The sequence below is a fragment of the Pararge aegeria genome, chromosome 16, assembly GCF_905163445.1.
Source record: "Pararge aegeria chromosome 16, ilParAegt1.1, whole genome shotgun sequence".
Lineage (NCBI taxonomy): Eukaryota > Metazoa > Arthropoda > Insecta > Lepidoptera > Nymphalidae > Pararge > Pararge aegeria.
In genome coordinates, this window is record NC_053195.1 from 7,384,780 (window position 1) to 7,404,230 (window position 19,451).

Genomic DNA, 19,451 nt, shown 5'->3' on the forward strand with positions numbered 1-19,451 from the left:
TTCCGGTATCGGCTACGAAAGAGTTTCTCTTTTAAAGAGGTTGCAAGATTCGATGAAAGTCCTGTTTGTGAAGTACGTGCATTACGCATAAATGCGTTTCTTTTAAAATCCAAAGGGGTAAGGGGTGTAATAAGGGTAAAAAAGGTTGACTATGTCCCGGGCAAGCTTTAGTGACTTATATGAAAGAATAATATTTTCATTTTATATCAACCAGCTTCTTTATTACCTACTCTGGTCGAACACCCTGCGCAGACCACTGTTTTCATTCCATTCTTAGTTATCTAGATTTCCTACGTATTTTAAATAAAGTTATACTTATAGCATATAAAGTAGATGTTCTTAATTATAACTAATTACATTATTAGTGCCGTCACGATCGTTTTTCTTTCTTTTCGCAACTATAGGGTTTGTGAAAAACAAACTAGCAATCTGTTATCAACTATTCTCTTGGTAAATAAGTATAGCCAAAAGTAACCATACAAACGACAGCACCACCCACTGAGCAAAAAACAAAAATTAAATCTAAATCGCTTTTTGTCTTGAGCCTGAGTAAAGTCCTTCAATTTCAAAAGAGGCCACAATAGCCCCTTTGTTTTAACTACTCAGGCAAGAATTATGTTAAATAGCGGAAATTTACGAAGGTAAGCTCCAATTCATTAGTTTTGTTCACCTTTCTGAGATGGCCTTTCTAACTCTTAGCTGGAGATCGCATACAAATAGCCAAAGAGCTTTTACCCAATGTACAGTGTTTTCATTGTGTTAGTAAAAAACATAAAAAAAAAATACAAACTAAGGATAAAGGAACCAAGGAAACAAAACAAAAAAAAACATAACTCAATAATATAAATATTGCATTTATTTCAACGAATTCGGCAAATAAAATAACTAGATAATAATTATAATAATACTATTCAGTTTACAAGATTTGTCATCTTTCTCTAGTTTAATGACGATCATTATCGTCAAACCAAAGTAAAAGTATTTTTCACTGGCTGGCACTTGACTTCACATTTTAAAAACTATTTTGAAAAATATCATCTGAATAACAGTAAATGCAGATCGCACATAATTAGGTAAACTTAAATAATACAAAATTAAAATAAAGTTATTGGAAGTCGTATTGGAGGCAAATTCAATATCAAGGCAACGGTCAGCTAGTAAGCCGATGCACCAAGGTACATAATAATCTAAACGAAACAAATAAAAATAATAAAACTTAAGAACAAAAATAAATACAAACATAACAACATAAAGCAAAGAAGAAATAATAACATAAAAAGCGATATGCAAATAATTCAATACCTGTAAAGAGCTTGCGGATCAAATATTTAAAATACATGGACAATTCCAAAGTGCAATATTTGCATTTGAAAGGATAATAGGAAAGTATCTTGGCACGTAAGACGGGAGGTAGGTTTTCACACAATAAATAGAAACGCGATGGTAACACCCGCGGCGCGTGCGCCGATTTGTTTGGGCGCTTAGAAGGCGGCACGAGCTCACGGCTTTCCATGTAGTGCATTTAAATTTGAAGAAAATATTTGCATACCGCCCAACTCCCCAATTCCCAACCGCTCTTATGTAAATGCTTTGGGAGAATATTAAAAACTGCAGCCGGCGACCCCACAAGTTACCTTAGTATTCATTATTATGTAAAATACGACAAACTTTCTATGTTACGTCTGTATTTATTTTTGTTCCCCTCGGAGAAGATATGCGTTGTAAACTAATTAGATACAGTTATATCACAAGTTTTAAAGATGCCTCTATGAAACGAACAATATATTTATTTAAATCTATCTATCTATACCACTTAACGCAGTACCTACACAATATAACGAACAGCGGTTCAAGACAAATTGAACAGCGACCTAAATTAAACTCTAATAGTATACTTTTACATGATCAATTCATTATTTACAGTGGAGCTCTGGAAAATAATTTACAAACACTTGAATCCTACAAGGCACCTTATTTAAATAGTTATAAAGACTTCAGGCTTCGCTTTGACTTTACATAATAACTAAATGTTTTAAATTCTCTATAATATATAATTTGGTTTTCATTACAATCCTACAACAATCGACAAGTCTCTAATACCTAATAGGAGTTTTAAATAGAACAACTAGGAAGAATAATATTATGCAACAGATTACTAGTACGTTACGCAAACTCAGGATGCTGATTTTCAATGCGGCGGATTATTACACATTTATATAAAAAGTTGATAAAACAAAAAGGAGCTATTGACATTTGCGGAGGGTTTCCGAGAAAGTCTTTTGATTGGCGTAATTTGAATAATTGATTATTCATGTGGAGACATGCATGTGCACCAGATCGGTCGCATTAGATATACGACGTCCTTCACGCGTCCTAACTCCTACCATTGTTGTGTTCGTTTGCATTTAAATAGCGGCGGCTCAGAGAGAGACGCCCACCGGCCCGCCGGCACTCCCGGCACGCCTCTCACTCCTCACCAGTCACCACGACACGACCAACCTATCACTCTCTACAAAAACCGTAAAACAAAGTTCAAATACTACTTCTACGATGACGAGACAAAATTTATTTACAAGAAATGTTTATATCCCATTTTAGTCACGGTATCACCACGCTTCAAGTGGCACTCTGTAATTATTTGAATTACGAAATAATTTCAGAGATTGAATTGGTCGCGTACGTGTTGTTATTACGGGGCAACGAGCGTTGCGTCCGCGCGACGTATCTGACGCACACGTTTGACAATGTTAATGTAATCTCGAAGTTATGATAATTGTCGGCATTGAAAATTAACATCACTTAGGCTTTGCGTAACAATATCGCGTAACATCTAAAATTATTTACAAAAGGACTCACTAGTAGGAAAATAGACCAACGACCGTCACGGCACACTCTGAGCTTCGCTCTTCAACTGGGTTGCTTTTGTGAAATTTCATCGGAAACATTACTCACGAGAGCGAAGCTCGCCGCTGCGAGGTTCTACGTTAGGAAGTCCATAGTCGCGTAGCACTCGGAAGCACTAAACGACGTGGACCGCTGTCAAGTAGTGCACTCACCGTTGCCGGCGAGTTGTGGCCGCAGAAACGCGTTGTGAAGCTCGCTTCCAAGCCCGCCCTCCAGTCGTGCTGCCATCTGCATGAGTGCGAGCGTGCTGTCGTCCGCCGCACCAACGTTGCTTTCCAGCCGCGCACGCACAGTCGCGATGTGACCGCGCGTAAACACATGGTCCTGCACTGAATACTTGTGACTGTACTTAAAATCACACACTCTGCACTCCTCCGGTGGTTGCGCGTCGGATATCTCTGGGAGACCAGCTGCGAGACGCGCTTTCTTTTCTTTAGCCCTTGCGTTTTGGAACCACACTTGAACCACGCGCTTCGGTAACCCAATCTCTCTTCCGAGTGACTCACATTCTGCCATTGTCGGCGTTTTATAGTCGCCGAACAGTGACTTCATGATTTTAACTTGAACGGAAGACATTTGAGTTCGAAAGCGTTTCCCGAGGGGTCTAGGCGTTTGTTGTTGGCCCGGTATAGGTGACGTCGGTTCATCTTCTTCGTAAAATTCCATTGTCTCAGATGCGGTATCTGAGCGTTCATCGGCGTCTGATCCCGGCCGTGACAGGTCAACAGGTTTGCTGAGATCTAAAGGTATTTCTGATTTTCCATGTTCTGCTCGCCTCTCAGAGGGTTCGTTTCCACTACTACCATTCTGTTGTGCAGCAGCATGTGCTTGGAGCTCACTAACGTATCGCTTCATAGACTCCTCACTGTACTGCTTGATAAACTTCTCCATGTCTGAGTGGAAAGGCGGAAAAATAGGGGGCAACATGGGAGCCCCCGCTTGGGAAAAATTTTGCTGTCTGTCACTTTGCTGTGAGCCAAAACTTGGTGTGGATTCTGTGCTCAGTTCTTCATCTGGAAGTGCATCAACATTTATTTCTCCTCGTGCACACTGGTCAGCGTGTTTTGTACTAAGGTGGCTTTCCAGTGCACTTTTTACTTTGAATAATGCAGGACAGAAGGGACAACGCTTATTAATGACCTGAGCGTGAGCTCGAAATTGACCTTTTCTCTCCCGTGCTCGTGTATTTTGAAACCAAACTTGAACTACTCTTTTTTTTAATCCCACTTCGCGGGCAATATTTTCCAGCATTTTTCGTGAGGGATTTGATTCTATTTGGTACTTTTGATAGAGGTAGTCCAATTGTTCGGGTAAAATGGTGGTCCTCAAGCGTTTATCTTTTGGTTGTTCTCCCGTGTCTGCATCCTCAAACTCATCAAATTTTCTTTTTGCAACCTGTTGGTTTAATGCTGCTACTAATGGATGGCGTGATTCCTCGTTTGTTAATGATGCGTTGAGTTGTTGTAATTGAGCGTGTTGTTGTAAGATTCCAAAAGGGGAATCAGGTGGATATGTGGGGAATAAGTTTGGGTTCATAATGTGAACTAGTTGATGTTCTCGCCATAAGTCGAATCGTGGGAAGACTAGGTTGCATTTATCACACTGAAAATTACCATCTTTTTCCTCTCTGGGTTGATGAGTAAGTGGAGTGACAGGTGTATGCGGCGTATGCGGCGCCGGAGGGGCCGGTGATACCGGATAGTTAGGGGCTGCAGGCGTGGGTGTGCGAGGTGGTGCCGGTGATACTGGCACATGCGGAACGTGGTGTTCTACGGTACTTGAATTTGAATCTTCACTGCTTAATGTAGCAGCTACTTGAGCGGCAGCCGCCTGCGCCTGCGCCGATCGTTTCGCATCCTCTTCCTTAAAACAATGAGTTTTCTGATGTCTTATTAATTCGTAATATCGTTGGAATACAAGTTGGCACTTTTTACATTGGTAATTGAGGCCAGGTGTTCTTTGAAATCTATTAGCGTCGTCCATCGAGCCAGCTGGTGGATCTGCTGCCGGCTGATTTTCATACACTTTTCTTGCTTTTTGACGCGCGTTTTGAAACCACACAACGATAACTCTAGGGCTGAGCCCCAATAACTTTGAGAGGTATTCTAAGTCATCATCTTTTGGATATGCATTGTTTTCAAAAAATTCTTGCAAAACCTTGATTTGATAGTCAGTAAATCTAGTTCTGTTGGCGCGTTTGCCAGAAGACCCCGAGCTGTTGGATCCGTTCGAGTTGCCCCCGGAAAGTCCGAAATCGGCCGGTCCTCTGCCAGGACTGAGGCTGCGATTTGGGGTCAAAGGTAGGACGTTCGGGGGCGCGGAGTTTGGGGACGTGAAATTAGGATTTAGTTTTGGTGGTAGCATCGAAGGATGCGGAGGCTGCGGTATACTCGTAGCCGGTATCGAATCTAATTGGGACTGTATTAGAGAATTGAGGGACACGTGGGTGGGTGTTTGTGGTCTCGAAATATTATGTATAACTTCAGAAGAAATTAACGCTGGACTTGGGAGAGGCATTTGTGGAAAACTGTAACTTCTGTCTTCTTGATGTCGGTCGTCATACGAATTGTATTTCTCTTCCATGGTAGGCTCGTCAATTGGCTCACATTTAACTTCTTGCTGGTTAATTATCGCTAATGTGTCCTCAGTTTTTGCTTTTTTTTCAGGCGGTGGTTTGCCTTCGTCAGAGCTAGCTGAAGAATCTAAAGGTGTTACTTTGGCTTCCCCAGTCTTCTCATACTCCTCAAGATTTAAAGTAGTAGATGGAGGGTTATTAAAGTTGTAAGGCGAATCTTTATTGCGTTGGCGCTCTTTAAAGAGCGTGTTCCGGAACCAATGTTTGATGACCTTAGTCGCGAGTCCAGACTGTTTAGCCATTTTTGCAATAGCCTCGTCACTTGGAGAGTTATTAATGTCAAAGTGCGAGCGTAATATTTTCAACTGATCATCAGTGATTCGCGTGCGAGCTCGTTTTTGACCCGCTGCTGCGTTCGCCTGCAAAATAAATGCTCTCGTTAGTTAATTAGTTAATTTACCAACTGCTTATAATACCCTAAATAAATGTGTCATAAAATGTTCATAATAATAAAACCATCGCAGTTACCATAAGTAAAGGTTTTTACGAGCGATGAGCTTACGCTTGACGACAATGGAAAGATTAACCCTAGGATTCCTTACCTAGGCATTATTACTACCCTCAGACACTAACCTAGGACTTACTTGCCTAGAAGATGCGTTTGTACTTTAACGGATAAACTACAGTACTTAGACTTTAGCGACGTGAGAAGAGCTATTAGTTAAGATTAATAAAATGTTATTCCTTTTTGAATTCCGACTAAATGTAACATGTTCGCAGGTAACTGCGTATAATAGTAACCACTCTTTGTAAAGTAATAATAAGTTGCCCCTAAGAAGCTGAACAATGGCCCCTCTGTTGGCTTGTACAAACAGATAGGTAAGGCTTATCTTCCTGTAGATATCCTTATTGCCTTGCGTTAGAATTTACTTTATACAGTTGAAAATAATCGAATGTTTCATGTTTGTGCATGAGTTAATATTATATGCGAGATAATGTATTAAACACATACCTAACTATATGGAAACAGATAACATAAAAGCATATCGGTTTTTTATTACAAAGTATTAAATTGGTCAAAATAAGTTTTAGAATCATATACTAAAAAGATTGAAGAAAATGTCGAAATAGGTAGTTAATAAGACAGGTCTCCTCTCTCGAAGGAGATAGGATTACATAGTTTAAACTCTACTCTACTTTCATGCAGGTTAGTGAATTCCCTAGATTTAACACTAAAAGCGTAAGCCCGCCGACTGGCATTGGATCAGCATGGGTTTAAGCTTTATATTTTCTTAAGTATTATTTTATATTATGATAGAGCAGGCCCTTGCCCACTGTGGGACATTATTCGGGCTGTTTATGAATTTAAAAACAAGAGCACGTAGAAATAACATCTAGGTACGAAAATAAGTACTATGGCTTCTGTATATAAAAAATAACACTGTTTTTGAATATAGCAAGTTTGTTTTATTAAAAATAGTGATTATTATTTATGTTTAATAACTGAAAACATAAAAATCTTATGAGTGTCATAGTAGTTTGTTTGTTTTATTTTACCTACAATCGATGTAAATTACTAATTAAAGCAGTAAAGTGTACATAAAATGCATACGCGAATGAATACGTTAAAAGATACGTTTGTAAGTAGTAGATAACTTTCTATTTGACGGCCGATTGGCGTAATTTGTAGCGAACCTGCTTTCTGAGTCCAAGGCCGTGGGTTCGATTCCCACAACTGGATACTGTTTGTGTTATGAACATGAAAGTTTTTCAGTGTCCGGGTGTTTATCTATATATTATAAGTATTATGTATATTTTTCATAAAAAAATATTCTTCAGTCATACCACATGCTACGCTTACTTAAGGGCTAGATGGCGATGTGTGTAGTTTAGTAACATATTTATTTATTATTTATTATCTGGGAATAAACTGTTCCAACCAGTCATTTAAAGCCGGAATGAAAAACATTGCTTCAGAGACAGACTGTGCAATAATGATACATTTTCTGCTGGAAATTTACGGTGAAAGGAAAACGACTTTACTAGAAAAAATATTCATATAATTAATAAAAAATAGTTATTCGTGTTTGGGCACAAACTGATGGTACCAAAACAAGAACCGAGTAGTTTATTTTATGCGACTATAGGTAATACGTTATATTTCAATTTATCTCACCTGCTGCTGTTGCTGGATCAGCTGTTGCTGTTTCATCTGAGCGTCATGAGCGAAGGGCATGGCGTCGAAGGGCGGTGGTGGCAACATGAGCGACACCAGGGGCGGCTGAAGGTTCATGGCCGCCAGGGCACCCATGTTCAAGCCCAACGGAAGTCCTAGTGACAACATTTGAGCCATCATCGGGTGCAACTGTCCGAGCTGTTGTTGCAACTGCAGCATATTCAAAGCAGCCTGCATCTCTTGCACTTGTGCAGCCAATAGAGCTCCAGCCTGTGCTTCGCCCGGACCGTTTGCATTTTCGTTAAAGTTCCCACTGGTGTCACCACGAGGCGACGGTGAACGGTCACCCTGCGGCGCGGGAGACGCAGCCCGCGGTGAGTTAGGAGCACCGGACTTCCTCTCATATTCCGATTTAAACTGTTCCGCGAACTGCTCCAAAAATTCGAGAGGAACTTTATCTTTATGCACTTCTTCACAGTGGGTCTTTAAAACAAAAACACTAGAAAACTCCTTGTTACAATGTTGACACGTCGATTTTGTCTCACTGTCTGGGGGCTTTTCCTCGGGCGGAGGCGGCGGTGGACTTGGCGCGCGAGCCATTTCGCGCTCCTCTTGCATTTTGCGCCGCTGGTTCTCATTGTACTGCATCACAAGGTCAAATCCGAATGTCTCAAGTAGTTGTTTATACATTTGTGAGTTTCTTTTGGGCGGGTTGCCCTTTGCTACCATCTCGTCTATAGCCGCTGCTTCTGCGTCACCGAGCGGCGAATGCGCCCGCGCATCTCCAAACGGGCATGAAGTTGCGCGATGTGCGTCGAGTAGCTCCCCAGTTGGGAATGACGCGTGGCAGCGCTCGCACGAGGCGCTACCTGCACGAGGGGATCGCGGACTACCTGGGCGAGCGGGGGGTGAGGAACGCGGCCCCCCGCTGCTCGTAGACGAAGGGGATGTATTTTTCGGCGACAACACGTCTTGTAAAATTTTGGCGGGGTCGTTCCTGTCCGGCTGCTCTACTAAAGGCCGTGTCAAGTCCACGTGGCCTGCGGCGGCGAGCTCCTGCAGTTTACCCGCTCGCGTTTGATGTAAAACCGACCTCATGTGAATATCAAGTGTGCTTCCTTGCGTGTACGCAACTTTGCATATGTTACACTTGTATCTTTTACGATCATCCTCCTCGCTAGACGTACTTTTAGGTGTAAGTGTTAAATTGGAGGGAGCAGTACCAGCACCGGGCGAGACGGGTGGATTATTATTATTCTGTTGTTCTTGCATAGCACGTTTTAATTTGTGCAAATGACTAACACTATTGTAATGAACAAGTAGGATATTCTTTTGCGTGAAAGATTCCTTGCACACATCACACTTGAATGGTCTGTTTGGATCGAGATATTTTTCCATGGGGTATGTTAGTTTCTCGCCTTTTCTGTGTAGAAGAGTCTTGTTGTGTGCTGTCAAATATGATTGGCGTGTGAAAGCGACTTTGCATCGATGGCATTTATATTTTCTGTTAGGATCATTGTAGGAGTCTTCTGCCATTGCCTGTGAATTTAAATAGTCTTCAAGGAATTGCTGATCTTTGTAAATTATTGAATCGTCTGAGTTTTCGGCATCGTTATGTCCGGATTCATCATTAGCTGTTGCACTCGAGTCTCTGTCTTCCATTTCAAGTTCATCTTCAGGAGTTCGTAGCGCTTCTTTGCGTAGTAAATCTGCAGTAGCAGCATCTAAAACAACACCGTGTCCAGCTTGTAGTAAAGGATTAGAGGCAAGACTTCTTTTGAAAGCCGAAAGATCTTCTTCTGAAAGTTCAGGATGTGATGTTTCAACATGTTTCTGAAGAGCCATCACAGATCTAAAGCTTCGTCCACATAGAACACATTTCGTAGCATCGCGTATGACATGGTATTGAGAGTGTAATTGCAATTTTTCAACCGTTTTGAATGCCAAGCTGCATTGATTGCATCGGTATTTATATACATGTTTCTCCGAGACCGACATATTTGCAATAGAATTACGCGCATGAGCTTCTCTAAAATGATTTTGCAAAGCGTGCGCAGAATCAAAATACCGATTACAACCTTTTTTCCAACAAACATAGCCTGGTCCTTGCGGTGTTTGCTTTAGTTCCAAGTGACCAGATTCATTTTGATGTTGGCATAATTCGTCAACATTGCGAAATGTGCGATTACACGTTGAACATCGTTCCATCTCACCGTCAACGCTGCCTTCAGAACGAGGCGATGAGATTTCTCTTTCATTCTCTTCATTTTGTCTCGACTCCTCTCTCTGCGATTGGGTTGCACCATTTAGCCAATGGCTTTGATCTACAAGAAGCAGCAGCCGTTGCAATCCTTCTGAGTTTACAGAATGAATCTGCATAACATGCCTTTCTAAGGCCGGTCTCTCTTTGAACGCATCTTGGCATAGAGGACAAATGAAGTGCCGAACGTTGTCGCCGTGAACTGAGTTGACATGTGCAGATAATCTGTGTTCACCGTTACAGCTAAAGTTGCAATACGGACAGACATGTGGTCCAGGTGTTTCTTGTTCGTCATCTTTGTCACTGCTACTTTGTTGAGATTGTTGTTGGGCAACTTGCTGTTGGTGATGTTGAAGTTGCTGCTGTTGTTGTTGCTGAACAACCTGTTGTTGGTGTTGTTCTAAAAACCGCATCATCTTTTGCTCTTGCGTTAATTCTGGTTTTTGATCGATTGGCTCCTTATCTGTTAACAAAATAAAATATTTTATTTGATTAATTGTCATTACTAAAAAATTTCAGATTATTTTTTAATATGAATCCGACAAACCTCTCACTTCAAAATCTACAAACAGAATGGAATAGTGATCAGTAAACTGTGTTCATATATTACACACAATGTCTACCTACATCTACGTGAGATTTATCTGCAAAAAAGATTATTTTCTATAAATGAAGCTGACTATTGTTCGGTGTAGCGTTTGTTGCTTTTCTGAATTGAAGTTAAAATAAAATTCTTCTCCTTTATATTATTAGTAGGACTCGTTTTGTTTGCGACGTCCCGGCAAGACAAAGGTATCGCTCTATCCATCCCGTACGCACACACCTACAGATGTATTAATGCTAACGTAACAAGTATATTGTAATTTCGCACACAAAGGAGATACAGGACGGGCAAACAATCATTGTTCATTATTACAAAAGGTTTCGAATATTTCGTTTCGCATCGGATCAAATGCATTCGGGTGATCGACATACGTGACGATGAGTGTGAGCGAGATGAGGATACGTCGTTAGTGTGTGTGCAATTATTATTTGACCAGGGATATGTCCGCCAGCGTGTGAAAGAAGCTGGCCCGCATTGTTTACGCTCAAATAAGGAAGGTGAAAGAAACGACCGATGCGAGGAGCACACGAGGTTCGTTAAGGAAACGTTACAATTAGGTAAACTTTAATAAAATAACTGATTTTGACAAGGCCCCTCCTGGAATAATAAGGTAACATTTTTTGAAGGGCCATTTTTATTTTTAATAGTAATAAAATTGCACTCCATTGTATGGCAATGCAATTGTTTTCCTCTTACTTGTATGTGCTTGGATTACGCGGTAATACCTAGAATAAGTAACATTTAACTTTCGCAGTTTAAAAACATATGGATCATATACTACCGAAACTTTGAAATTAATTAATTATTAATTAAAAGCCTATATAGTTTGATCTCGATTTCACAAGAAGAAAATACCAGATAATAGTATTGCTAAACACAAGAGTTTAAAACCGTTTGGGTCAACGGGAGATAGCTACTACTTCAATTTAGGATAGATTGAATAAGGAATTAATTTTCATAAAAAACATAAGTTTACATAGAATAGTATTTACATCTACCTAACGTCTAAAAAGTAACCAACTAATAAATTGAAAATAAAGTTCAATTATTTTGGCGTACGATTTTCACACAATAATTACCAGTAGCATGAGCACATTTTTTTGACTTAATTAAAACTTGAAATTATCTCACAGTCGGCCGCAGCTGAAACCAGTCTGTCCCCTGTTCGGGAACCTGTTTCATAGTTTTAAGCAGTTAAAACCGTTACATCTAATGAAGGGGAGAGGGCTAAGTAAGTACGAGTCAATGTAATAATAATCAAAAGAGAACTGACCCTAATATTGGACTGTAGTGACCAGTACGTAGTCTGCTCTTGTAGAAATTATAAAAGCATGTAGACAAATCCCTTTTATTCGAGGTTACCAATGATTTCGTCGTGTAAGTACCAATAGTCCGGAATCGTCTTCGTTTTAGCATTCATTAGGTAATAATTTAGCTTTGAGATGTTTGAAATCGTCGATATTCGCTTGCAGTGCAGTGCACATTTGAAATAAAATCGGGGCATAATTATTATCTATAACAACGTAATATAAAATTGCCGACCTAAAGTCTGGTAGGAGCATGACCAGGTATAATATGGCCGGTGTCTGCATAAAATGGCATCTCCAACGCTTTTTGTCAATGGACAAAGGATCTTTTCTAAGGAAACACCACATCGTTATAGCGTCGTAAAGTAAGTATTGTGTATGAGTTTTGTTTTGCAAGATTTGGGTCAGGATTTTTACAATGTGGCGTCAGGGACAACAATGAAATTTTTGAATATTTTATGGGCTACGGTGTTACTGTATGTAACCCAGAGATTCGTTAACGATTTCCGTTGCGTATCTTTATAATGCTCGGAGTATTAAAATAAATTAAAAAAAACACATGATGCAGTTTTAAGGTGGAGCATTCGGTTGAGCTGTAAAGGCTGTAACCAAATATTCTTAATACAAAATAGTTAATTTAACCATTGATAATATATATTCGAAATATTCACTGCACCAAACCTCAATGATTGAAAGGCAACCTATTTTTAGTAAGTAATAGATGACAATTCAGTATAGCTAAAGTATAGATATTTTAATAAAAATGAATTATGAACACAGGACAACCAAAAGATTATAATTCAAGGTATGTAATCTTCATTCTTCGAATGCACCGCTCAAAGATTTGATTTATTGCTTGGTTATCGCAAGACTTACTACATAGGGTTTATTAGTATACACCTGAGCAAACAAATGCATGTTAATAAGTAGGAACCTATTTGTTATATTTTAAAGTTGTACCTATAGGAAATGAGTTGTGTTTGTGTGTGTGTGTGTGTGTGTGTGTGTGTGTTATTAATAACAGTGAATATTTAAATATCGTGAAATTTTGTTATGTATGAATGGTTGTGATGTTTTATCTATTATAGGTATTTTCTCCTTGGCATCTAGTCTTTTCTCCATAGATTTATTCAAGACATAGACACTCAGCATATTATAAAATTTCTTAAATATTTATAAGAAATTTTGCCTCGGGAGAAACTGTTTTTGGACGTTGTTGCGGCCAACAGCTCAAGTTCGAACGTATATTTAATTTTCGTTTCGTCCTTTAAATCAGAGTTTCATACAATTTTAAGCTAATAGTAGTAAAAAAATTTAATAGTCACTTGGTCAAATATTGGTGAAAGCATTGGTCGGTAGAGTACCTACTCAATAAGGTAAAAATAAGTAATAAGCATAAACATGAGGGCACAATGGTGCAAAGCGGATTTCTTTCGCTTGTGCTTTTCACTCGGTGTTTATCGTATTTCACCGCAGCCATAAAGATGCGACGGGCAATGCGGCCGGCGATGCGGCGACATTGTAAGATGATGTAGCAGCCTCATCACAAGGGGGCAATCATCCTTAATGCGCGACGGCCACATACGTAATGCGAGTCATTGTCCCGCGTGCGGTACTTATGGAAAATTCGCGTTCTCAATTCAAATCTTCTCTCCGTCTCCTTCGCTCGCGGGGCGGAGCCGCCTCCGGCCAATGACGAAGTTCGAATGTGGCGACAACGTGTAAGGCGTTCGTTATTAAAGAAACCTGTTCTAATGTTGCGCGCTTTAAATTAAATTTTGGTCCGTGTGTAATTATCTCATTATTGTCATTACGAATTCCTTGCTAAATGCTCATCGCTTTAAAAGGAGATTGCCTCTTGGATCAGACACGATGTGACAGTCACGTGAGCACTATGATAACGAGCTCCTTAATTTTGATTACGCAAACAGAAATATAATAAAAAACACTTACGCCAATTAATACATAATAATCCTACGTTCTTTCACGCGGTTCACGAAAGAAGCTTTGTTTGAAAAAAATGCAGTACAAAATTGATTAAGGAACGAATCGGATTAAATTGGAAACCGATAGTGACGTTTCGAAATCACATTCATAAGTTGGTTCAGTATTACCTACTTTATCGATACGAACGCTGGTAATGGTTTTGGTTGAATTAATTTTAATGGGATTTTCACGCCTTATAGAATAAAACTTGCGAAATGTGTTATCACAAAAGTAATAAATAATAAAACGTTTTTCCTACACAATTGAAAAGGTTTTAAAAAAACAATGTCTAGCGGCTACTAAAAAGAGAATTATTGGATAAGAAGCGCACGCGCATCTAATAGCGTACCGAGTGTTTTTATGGACAGCTTATAGTTCTGACATATTTTTTGTGGCAGTATTTTGTTCCCATCTTAGATATCATTAAAAGTTGTTACTTAAAGAGACAATGACTCGAGGAAGTTAATTCACAATAATAATAACAATAGGATAGTCACGCTTGGAAAGGCATTAGTGGCAAACACGAGTAGCAATTTCCTTATTACCACTCTGATAAACATGAAAGGAGACAACGTCGTACCTGCTCCATAGTTCAGATTAGTGTCAAATTAATTATATATACCTAATTGCAGGGTTTTGATATACTAGCAACTAATGTTTGAATTGTACTTACAACAAATTATTGCACAAATTTCGAAGCATTTGCTGCTGTCCGCGAAGAAATTACATCCTTAATTTATGAAAATAATTTAAATTGATTCATTTGATCTTTAACAAAACAATTGTAATAATAGTATACTTCCACGATTGAGAACCTAATAGTTTTTTTAATCCGTTGGAAACTAAGAGGTTTGACGGTTCAAGCTAATCGGTTTTTTATTTCGAATAAGAATTTAAGCTTACCATTGTCTTGTTGATCAAATGGACTCGGTAGCTCAGGCGGTTGAGGGATGACTTGGAACAGCTCAGCAACATCCGGCGTCGGGTCTTTGCCTTCAGACCGGCGTTGAAGTTGATGGATTTGTTCCATTTGCAAATGTTTGACCGAGCGTACGTGTTGTAGGAGTGACAGTCTATGTGGTGCACCGAAGCCACATAACGCACATCGGTATACTCGAGGACGTTCCCGAGGTATCCTCGAGGCACAGTCTCGTAAATGTCTTAGCAGTAGGGCAGCAGCTTCGTGCCTGGCTCCAGCGGCATGCAGTTGCAGTTTGTGTGCTGAATTTGTATAATAATCACAAGCACAACATCTGACTTGCACCCCACCGACCCCTGCACCACCAGTCCCTACACCGCCACAGAACTTTAATTTCCATTCATTTCTTGGACCACCTTCCTTTACATGATTAACATGCTGTAGCCTTTGTAGATGTTTGTCCGTTTTGCAATGCAATTGAAAATTTGCCTTTAAATTAGTTTTGTATGTGCATAATTTACAAACGTAGTGACCGGCTACTAAAGCTAATATTTCTTGTTCTCTGATCTTTGTGCGATCTTGTGCGAGATGATGACCCAACGCCTCTAAAGAATCTGTTGAAAAGCAGTTGCAAATGCAGCAGTGAAACGTTCTTTCTGGTTCTGGATCCGCTGGTTCTGGTGGTGGTTCCATAGCCTCTGGATTTAAACCAACATCTAAATGAGCACCTAATTCTGGGGGAGAGGGTCCAGGGCCACCAGTCATAAGCTGAATCATCAGAGCTTGGTTGTACGCCATGTCAGCTAAAGCGGCCTCTGGGTTGGGTGGAGGAGCATCGCTACCGTGAAAATGTAACAAACTTTCTAACTGCTGGTGACTTTGTTGTCGGTGATGAAGAGCTGACAATGTTTGCATGTGTTTGACATTTTGCTGAAGGACAAGCATATTATGGGTATGCTTTTCCGATGTCATATGTATCCTTAAATTACGTGCAACATTAGTTTCATAATTGCATACATCACATCGAAATGTTGGCTTTGGTTTCTGACCCAAGGGCGAATGGTGGGGTAGTGGAGGTTTATGAACTCCTGGTGGCGTATGCTGGGCTGGTGGTAAGTTTCCTTCAGCAGGGTTGCCACCATTCTGCAACTCCTGCATATTATTCAGATGTTTGTCAGATTGCATGTGTATGCTTAGGTTTCCTTTTGTCGTGGTCGAGTAATTGCACACTTCGCATCGGTAAGGTTTGTATCCACAGGTGTAAGTTTCCCCACGTGCTAACCGTGGATGTGGTTGACCAGCAATACAATAAATACAACTTGTTTCTGCTTCTGGATGTTTCTCTTTCATATGTATTTCTAATGTTTCTTGATATTTGTAATGCCAATTACACTTTGGACATTTTAATGTTTTACAGGAATTTCGACTATGCATGCCAGCCAATGGGCCACCTAATCTTCCTGAATTTAAAATAAGCTCGCATTTTGGACAATCAGCTCCAGAGGGTCGACCTCCGAGATGATCTGGGCATACTCCTATCGTTGTACCAGAAAGAAAAGCTGGAGGTGCTGTTTGAAACGGTGGGGATGAATTAGGGCTACTACGATGTTGTACAGACGCATTTATTGTGTGCGGATGTGCAACTGAAATCATGGAATGTTGTGGAATCAATGATTCAGTCATCGATCTAGGTGGCCTCCAAGATGGCGGACTAGGTCTTCTGTCATCACAGGATCCATTGGGTAACAACATTGATTCGTTTTCTCTCTCTGGCGTTATTACATCCGGTCGCTTATCCATGGAAGGACTGGATAGTTCTGATATATTGGCAGGACTGCCCGACATTGAAGCACGTGGTGGTGCAGCAGCCCCAACGGGTTCCAAAAATGAGACTAGGGGTTCTTTATCCTTTCCAACGCACTGTATGATTGCCGATGCATTTTCTCTTGATAGGGCATCTCTTTCTGTATCAAGTAATGATAAACTGTGATCGGATTGGGCATGCGCTACAAAAGATTTGGCGTATCCAAAACTCAATTTACAAATAAAACACATAAGTATCGGTTTAACCGGTACGATAATAGGGCACTCCGGCATTGGAGACGATGGTCTAGGAGCGTCTTTTCCACCACGAAAACTAAACACTCGATAACTATGCATCACTGGTGCGTCTGGCCTCGCTCGTGCTCTCTCAGCAGCCAATCTTCCGTATAAAGCTCCATATAGTGATGGATTCCTCGATACGTAGAATGCACTAGCAATTTGAGGGAATTCGAGTTGCCTTTCAACCACGTTTCGGTCTCGACTGTCCACTATGCACCCAGGTTCAATTTTGGGCAGATCAGGCAAGCTCGTCTCGCCCTCCGAGATTTCTGGATCTTCGATAATATACGCAGATCCGTCAGGGTTGTAGACGATCTTGCCATCAAAATGTTCTACATCGGAGGAGAGGGGTGGTGAATCTCGGCGCGAGGTGAGGTCGACGGCGTCCGGTGCGGCTGGAGGAGACGTGGGCGCTGGCGCGGACGATGGTGCCGGGGTGGGTGCCGCTGGGGCCGCAGGAGCGTTCCGCGGCTCCTCCTCGGGGCTCATATTGCCGTCGTCTTCGTCCGGCTCGAGCGCGGCTGAACTTTGGGGATCGTCGCGCTTGCGGCGCCGCTTGCGCTCCGGAGGCGGGCCGCTAGCGGGGCCGCCGGGCTGCAGCGGCGTGGGCATGGCGCCGGGCGTCAAAGGCCGGCATCACATGCTCTCCTGTAATTTAAAAACTCGAATTAGATACTTTGCTGGATTCCCAATCATTTGTTAATCTAAAAAACTACGTATTTAGGTATGCACTGCTTTGATTTTAGCTGTGGAAGTTTTATAGACCAAGTAACAAACTTTTGTGTTGAAGTATGACGCCATGTTGATTTTTTTCTCACGGACTAGTTTAACTTAATAAGCGATGCGACAATTCAATACATTTGTATAGGCCGGCATTGTAAACGGAAATAGGTGGAGACGATCATTTATAGCGACTGATTGTTTTGTGTTTATTTATTTTTTAGTAAGTTTATTTCAAAATAATTCCACGTTCAAATCAAATGTATTAAGAAATTAATACCTACCTATTAGATAGTTCACTTTTATTAACAGGTAAATATTCCGAAAGTTAAACGATTTATGCGGCTTCTGATTACATAGGCGAACGTATCCTCTGATGAAAACTTATAAAATGAATCTATTGAATGATCAAATTAAAATATTTGATAATAAGCGCTTATCTAACTGGCATTTGCGCAAACAACTGTGATCAATTTATCCGTCTGACAGCCTGTCATCGCTGTCAAAAACGACATTTTTACAATTAAGCAACCAATATCATAGGGAACTCGGCATACACACATTTTACGTTCCTAAGGCGAAATGTATCGTAGGAATACCTTCCTTAATTCATATAGCATTAGAAACATAAATAAAATAAACAGAAATTTGATAGCGTTCCAAGTAGGTAATCTAAAATGAAAATTTGTTAAAAAAGCAAGATTAAGCCGTCATCTCTGTTATCTTGCTGTTATCTAACAAACACATAGGAGTATGTCCGACGAAACCTTACCTACATAACCAAAGCTGACAGATTAGGTACATGACTGTTTATTTAATTGACAAAGTGTAGATAGTAATAGGTATATCACTAAAGGTAAACGAATACAAGCTAGGGGAACACGAATACATTGTAGGACATTATCTCACGATAGCTATATCGTCTTTATACCCATCTACTCAGAGAGAAGTTTAGTTCTCCAGCCGTGAGATATTTACTCCGATATCTAATTACTGGGCACAAGCCAACTCAGAGGGGATAGGAGACAGAGCTTTTTATGAACTAAGGTGTGGCGGTCTCTACATTATATAACTAGATGGCGTCACAAAGATCCTGCATCGCGCTAGCAATTTGTTCACAAATAATGACCCCGTACGAACACCCGGAATTTTTGACCAGGTTTAGGAAACTAAACCGGTGAAAAAGTACCAAACTAGAACATTTTTACTATTGACTTCCAAAATAGAAGTTTTTGTTCAATTTATAAGAATAATAGCCGTGTACCATATACATAATATGAGAGTTCACAGGCTGCTTTTGTATCTCAATTGACATCAAATGATCTGTTCAATCCATATTTTGTATTCTGAAACCAAAGTTTCTACCCGAGTTCATTTCAACTCTGTTCGTAGATAAAATTTCGTAATGATTAATAATGGTTTGAGCTTTATTTTATGGCAACCATCCAGTGGCTAGCCTAATTGCATGTTAACTGAGATATAGAATATCCCTGCTGAAGCCATTTAGTCAAACAAACCGGGTATGTTTCGGTTTCGAAAGGTCTTGCTGGAACTGTTTATTTTTTCGGTCTGAAAAAATATCCTATATCCGTTTTCAGAATACAAGCTTATCTTTCCTAAATTTTCTAGTTTCTTAATATCCTAGAAGATCGGTGCAGAGGTTTAGTCAAAGAAAGGTAACAAACAAACAAACATAAACACTTACGTATTTATATCGCTGGTTGCCGTTACCTGAAATGATTATAATACCAAGTATGAAATTACTTGAACATCGGAGTAAAATGAATGTTAAAGCTTAAATTTGCCTACAATTCTTTAAGCTAGGACTTAAGCCAGAACGTCATAACAGACATCCGAAGTACCTAAAGGATATGCAACTCTAAAACGAGTGAGATTA

The 19,451-nt window shown here is 40.2% G+C and overlaps 1 protein-coding gene across 1 annotated transcript in view; it reads right to left on the minus strand.

The window, feature by feature from the left end:
- Positions 1-903: 903 nt before the first annotated feature.
- Positions 904-19,451, minus strand: part of LOC120630333 (zinc finger homeobox protein 3) — a 189,498-nt gene continuing 170,950 nt past the window's right edge. Inside the window, exons 3-5 of the mRNA XM_039899531.1 lie at positions 14,716-17,482; positions 7,656-10,378; positions 904-5,898 (exon numbers count right to left, since the gene is read on the minus strand). Coding sequence (XP_039755465.1) covers positions 3,040-5,898; positions 7,656-10,378; positions 14,716-17,446 — 8,313 coding nt within the window. The 5' untranslated portion in view covers positions 17,447-17,482 and the 3' untranslated portion in view covers positions 904-3,039. The remainder of the gene's footprint in view (positions 5,899-7,655; positions 10,379-14,715; positions 17,483-19,451) is intronic.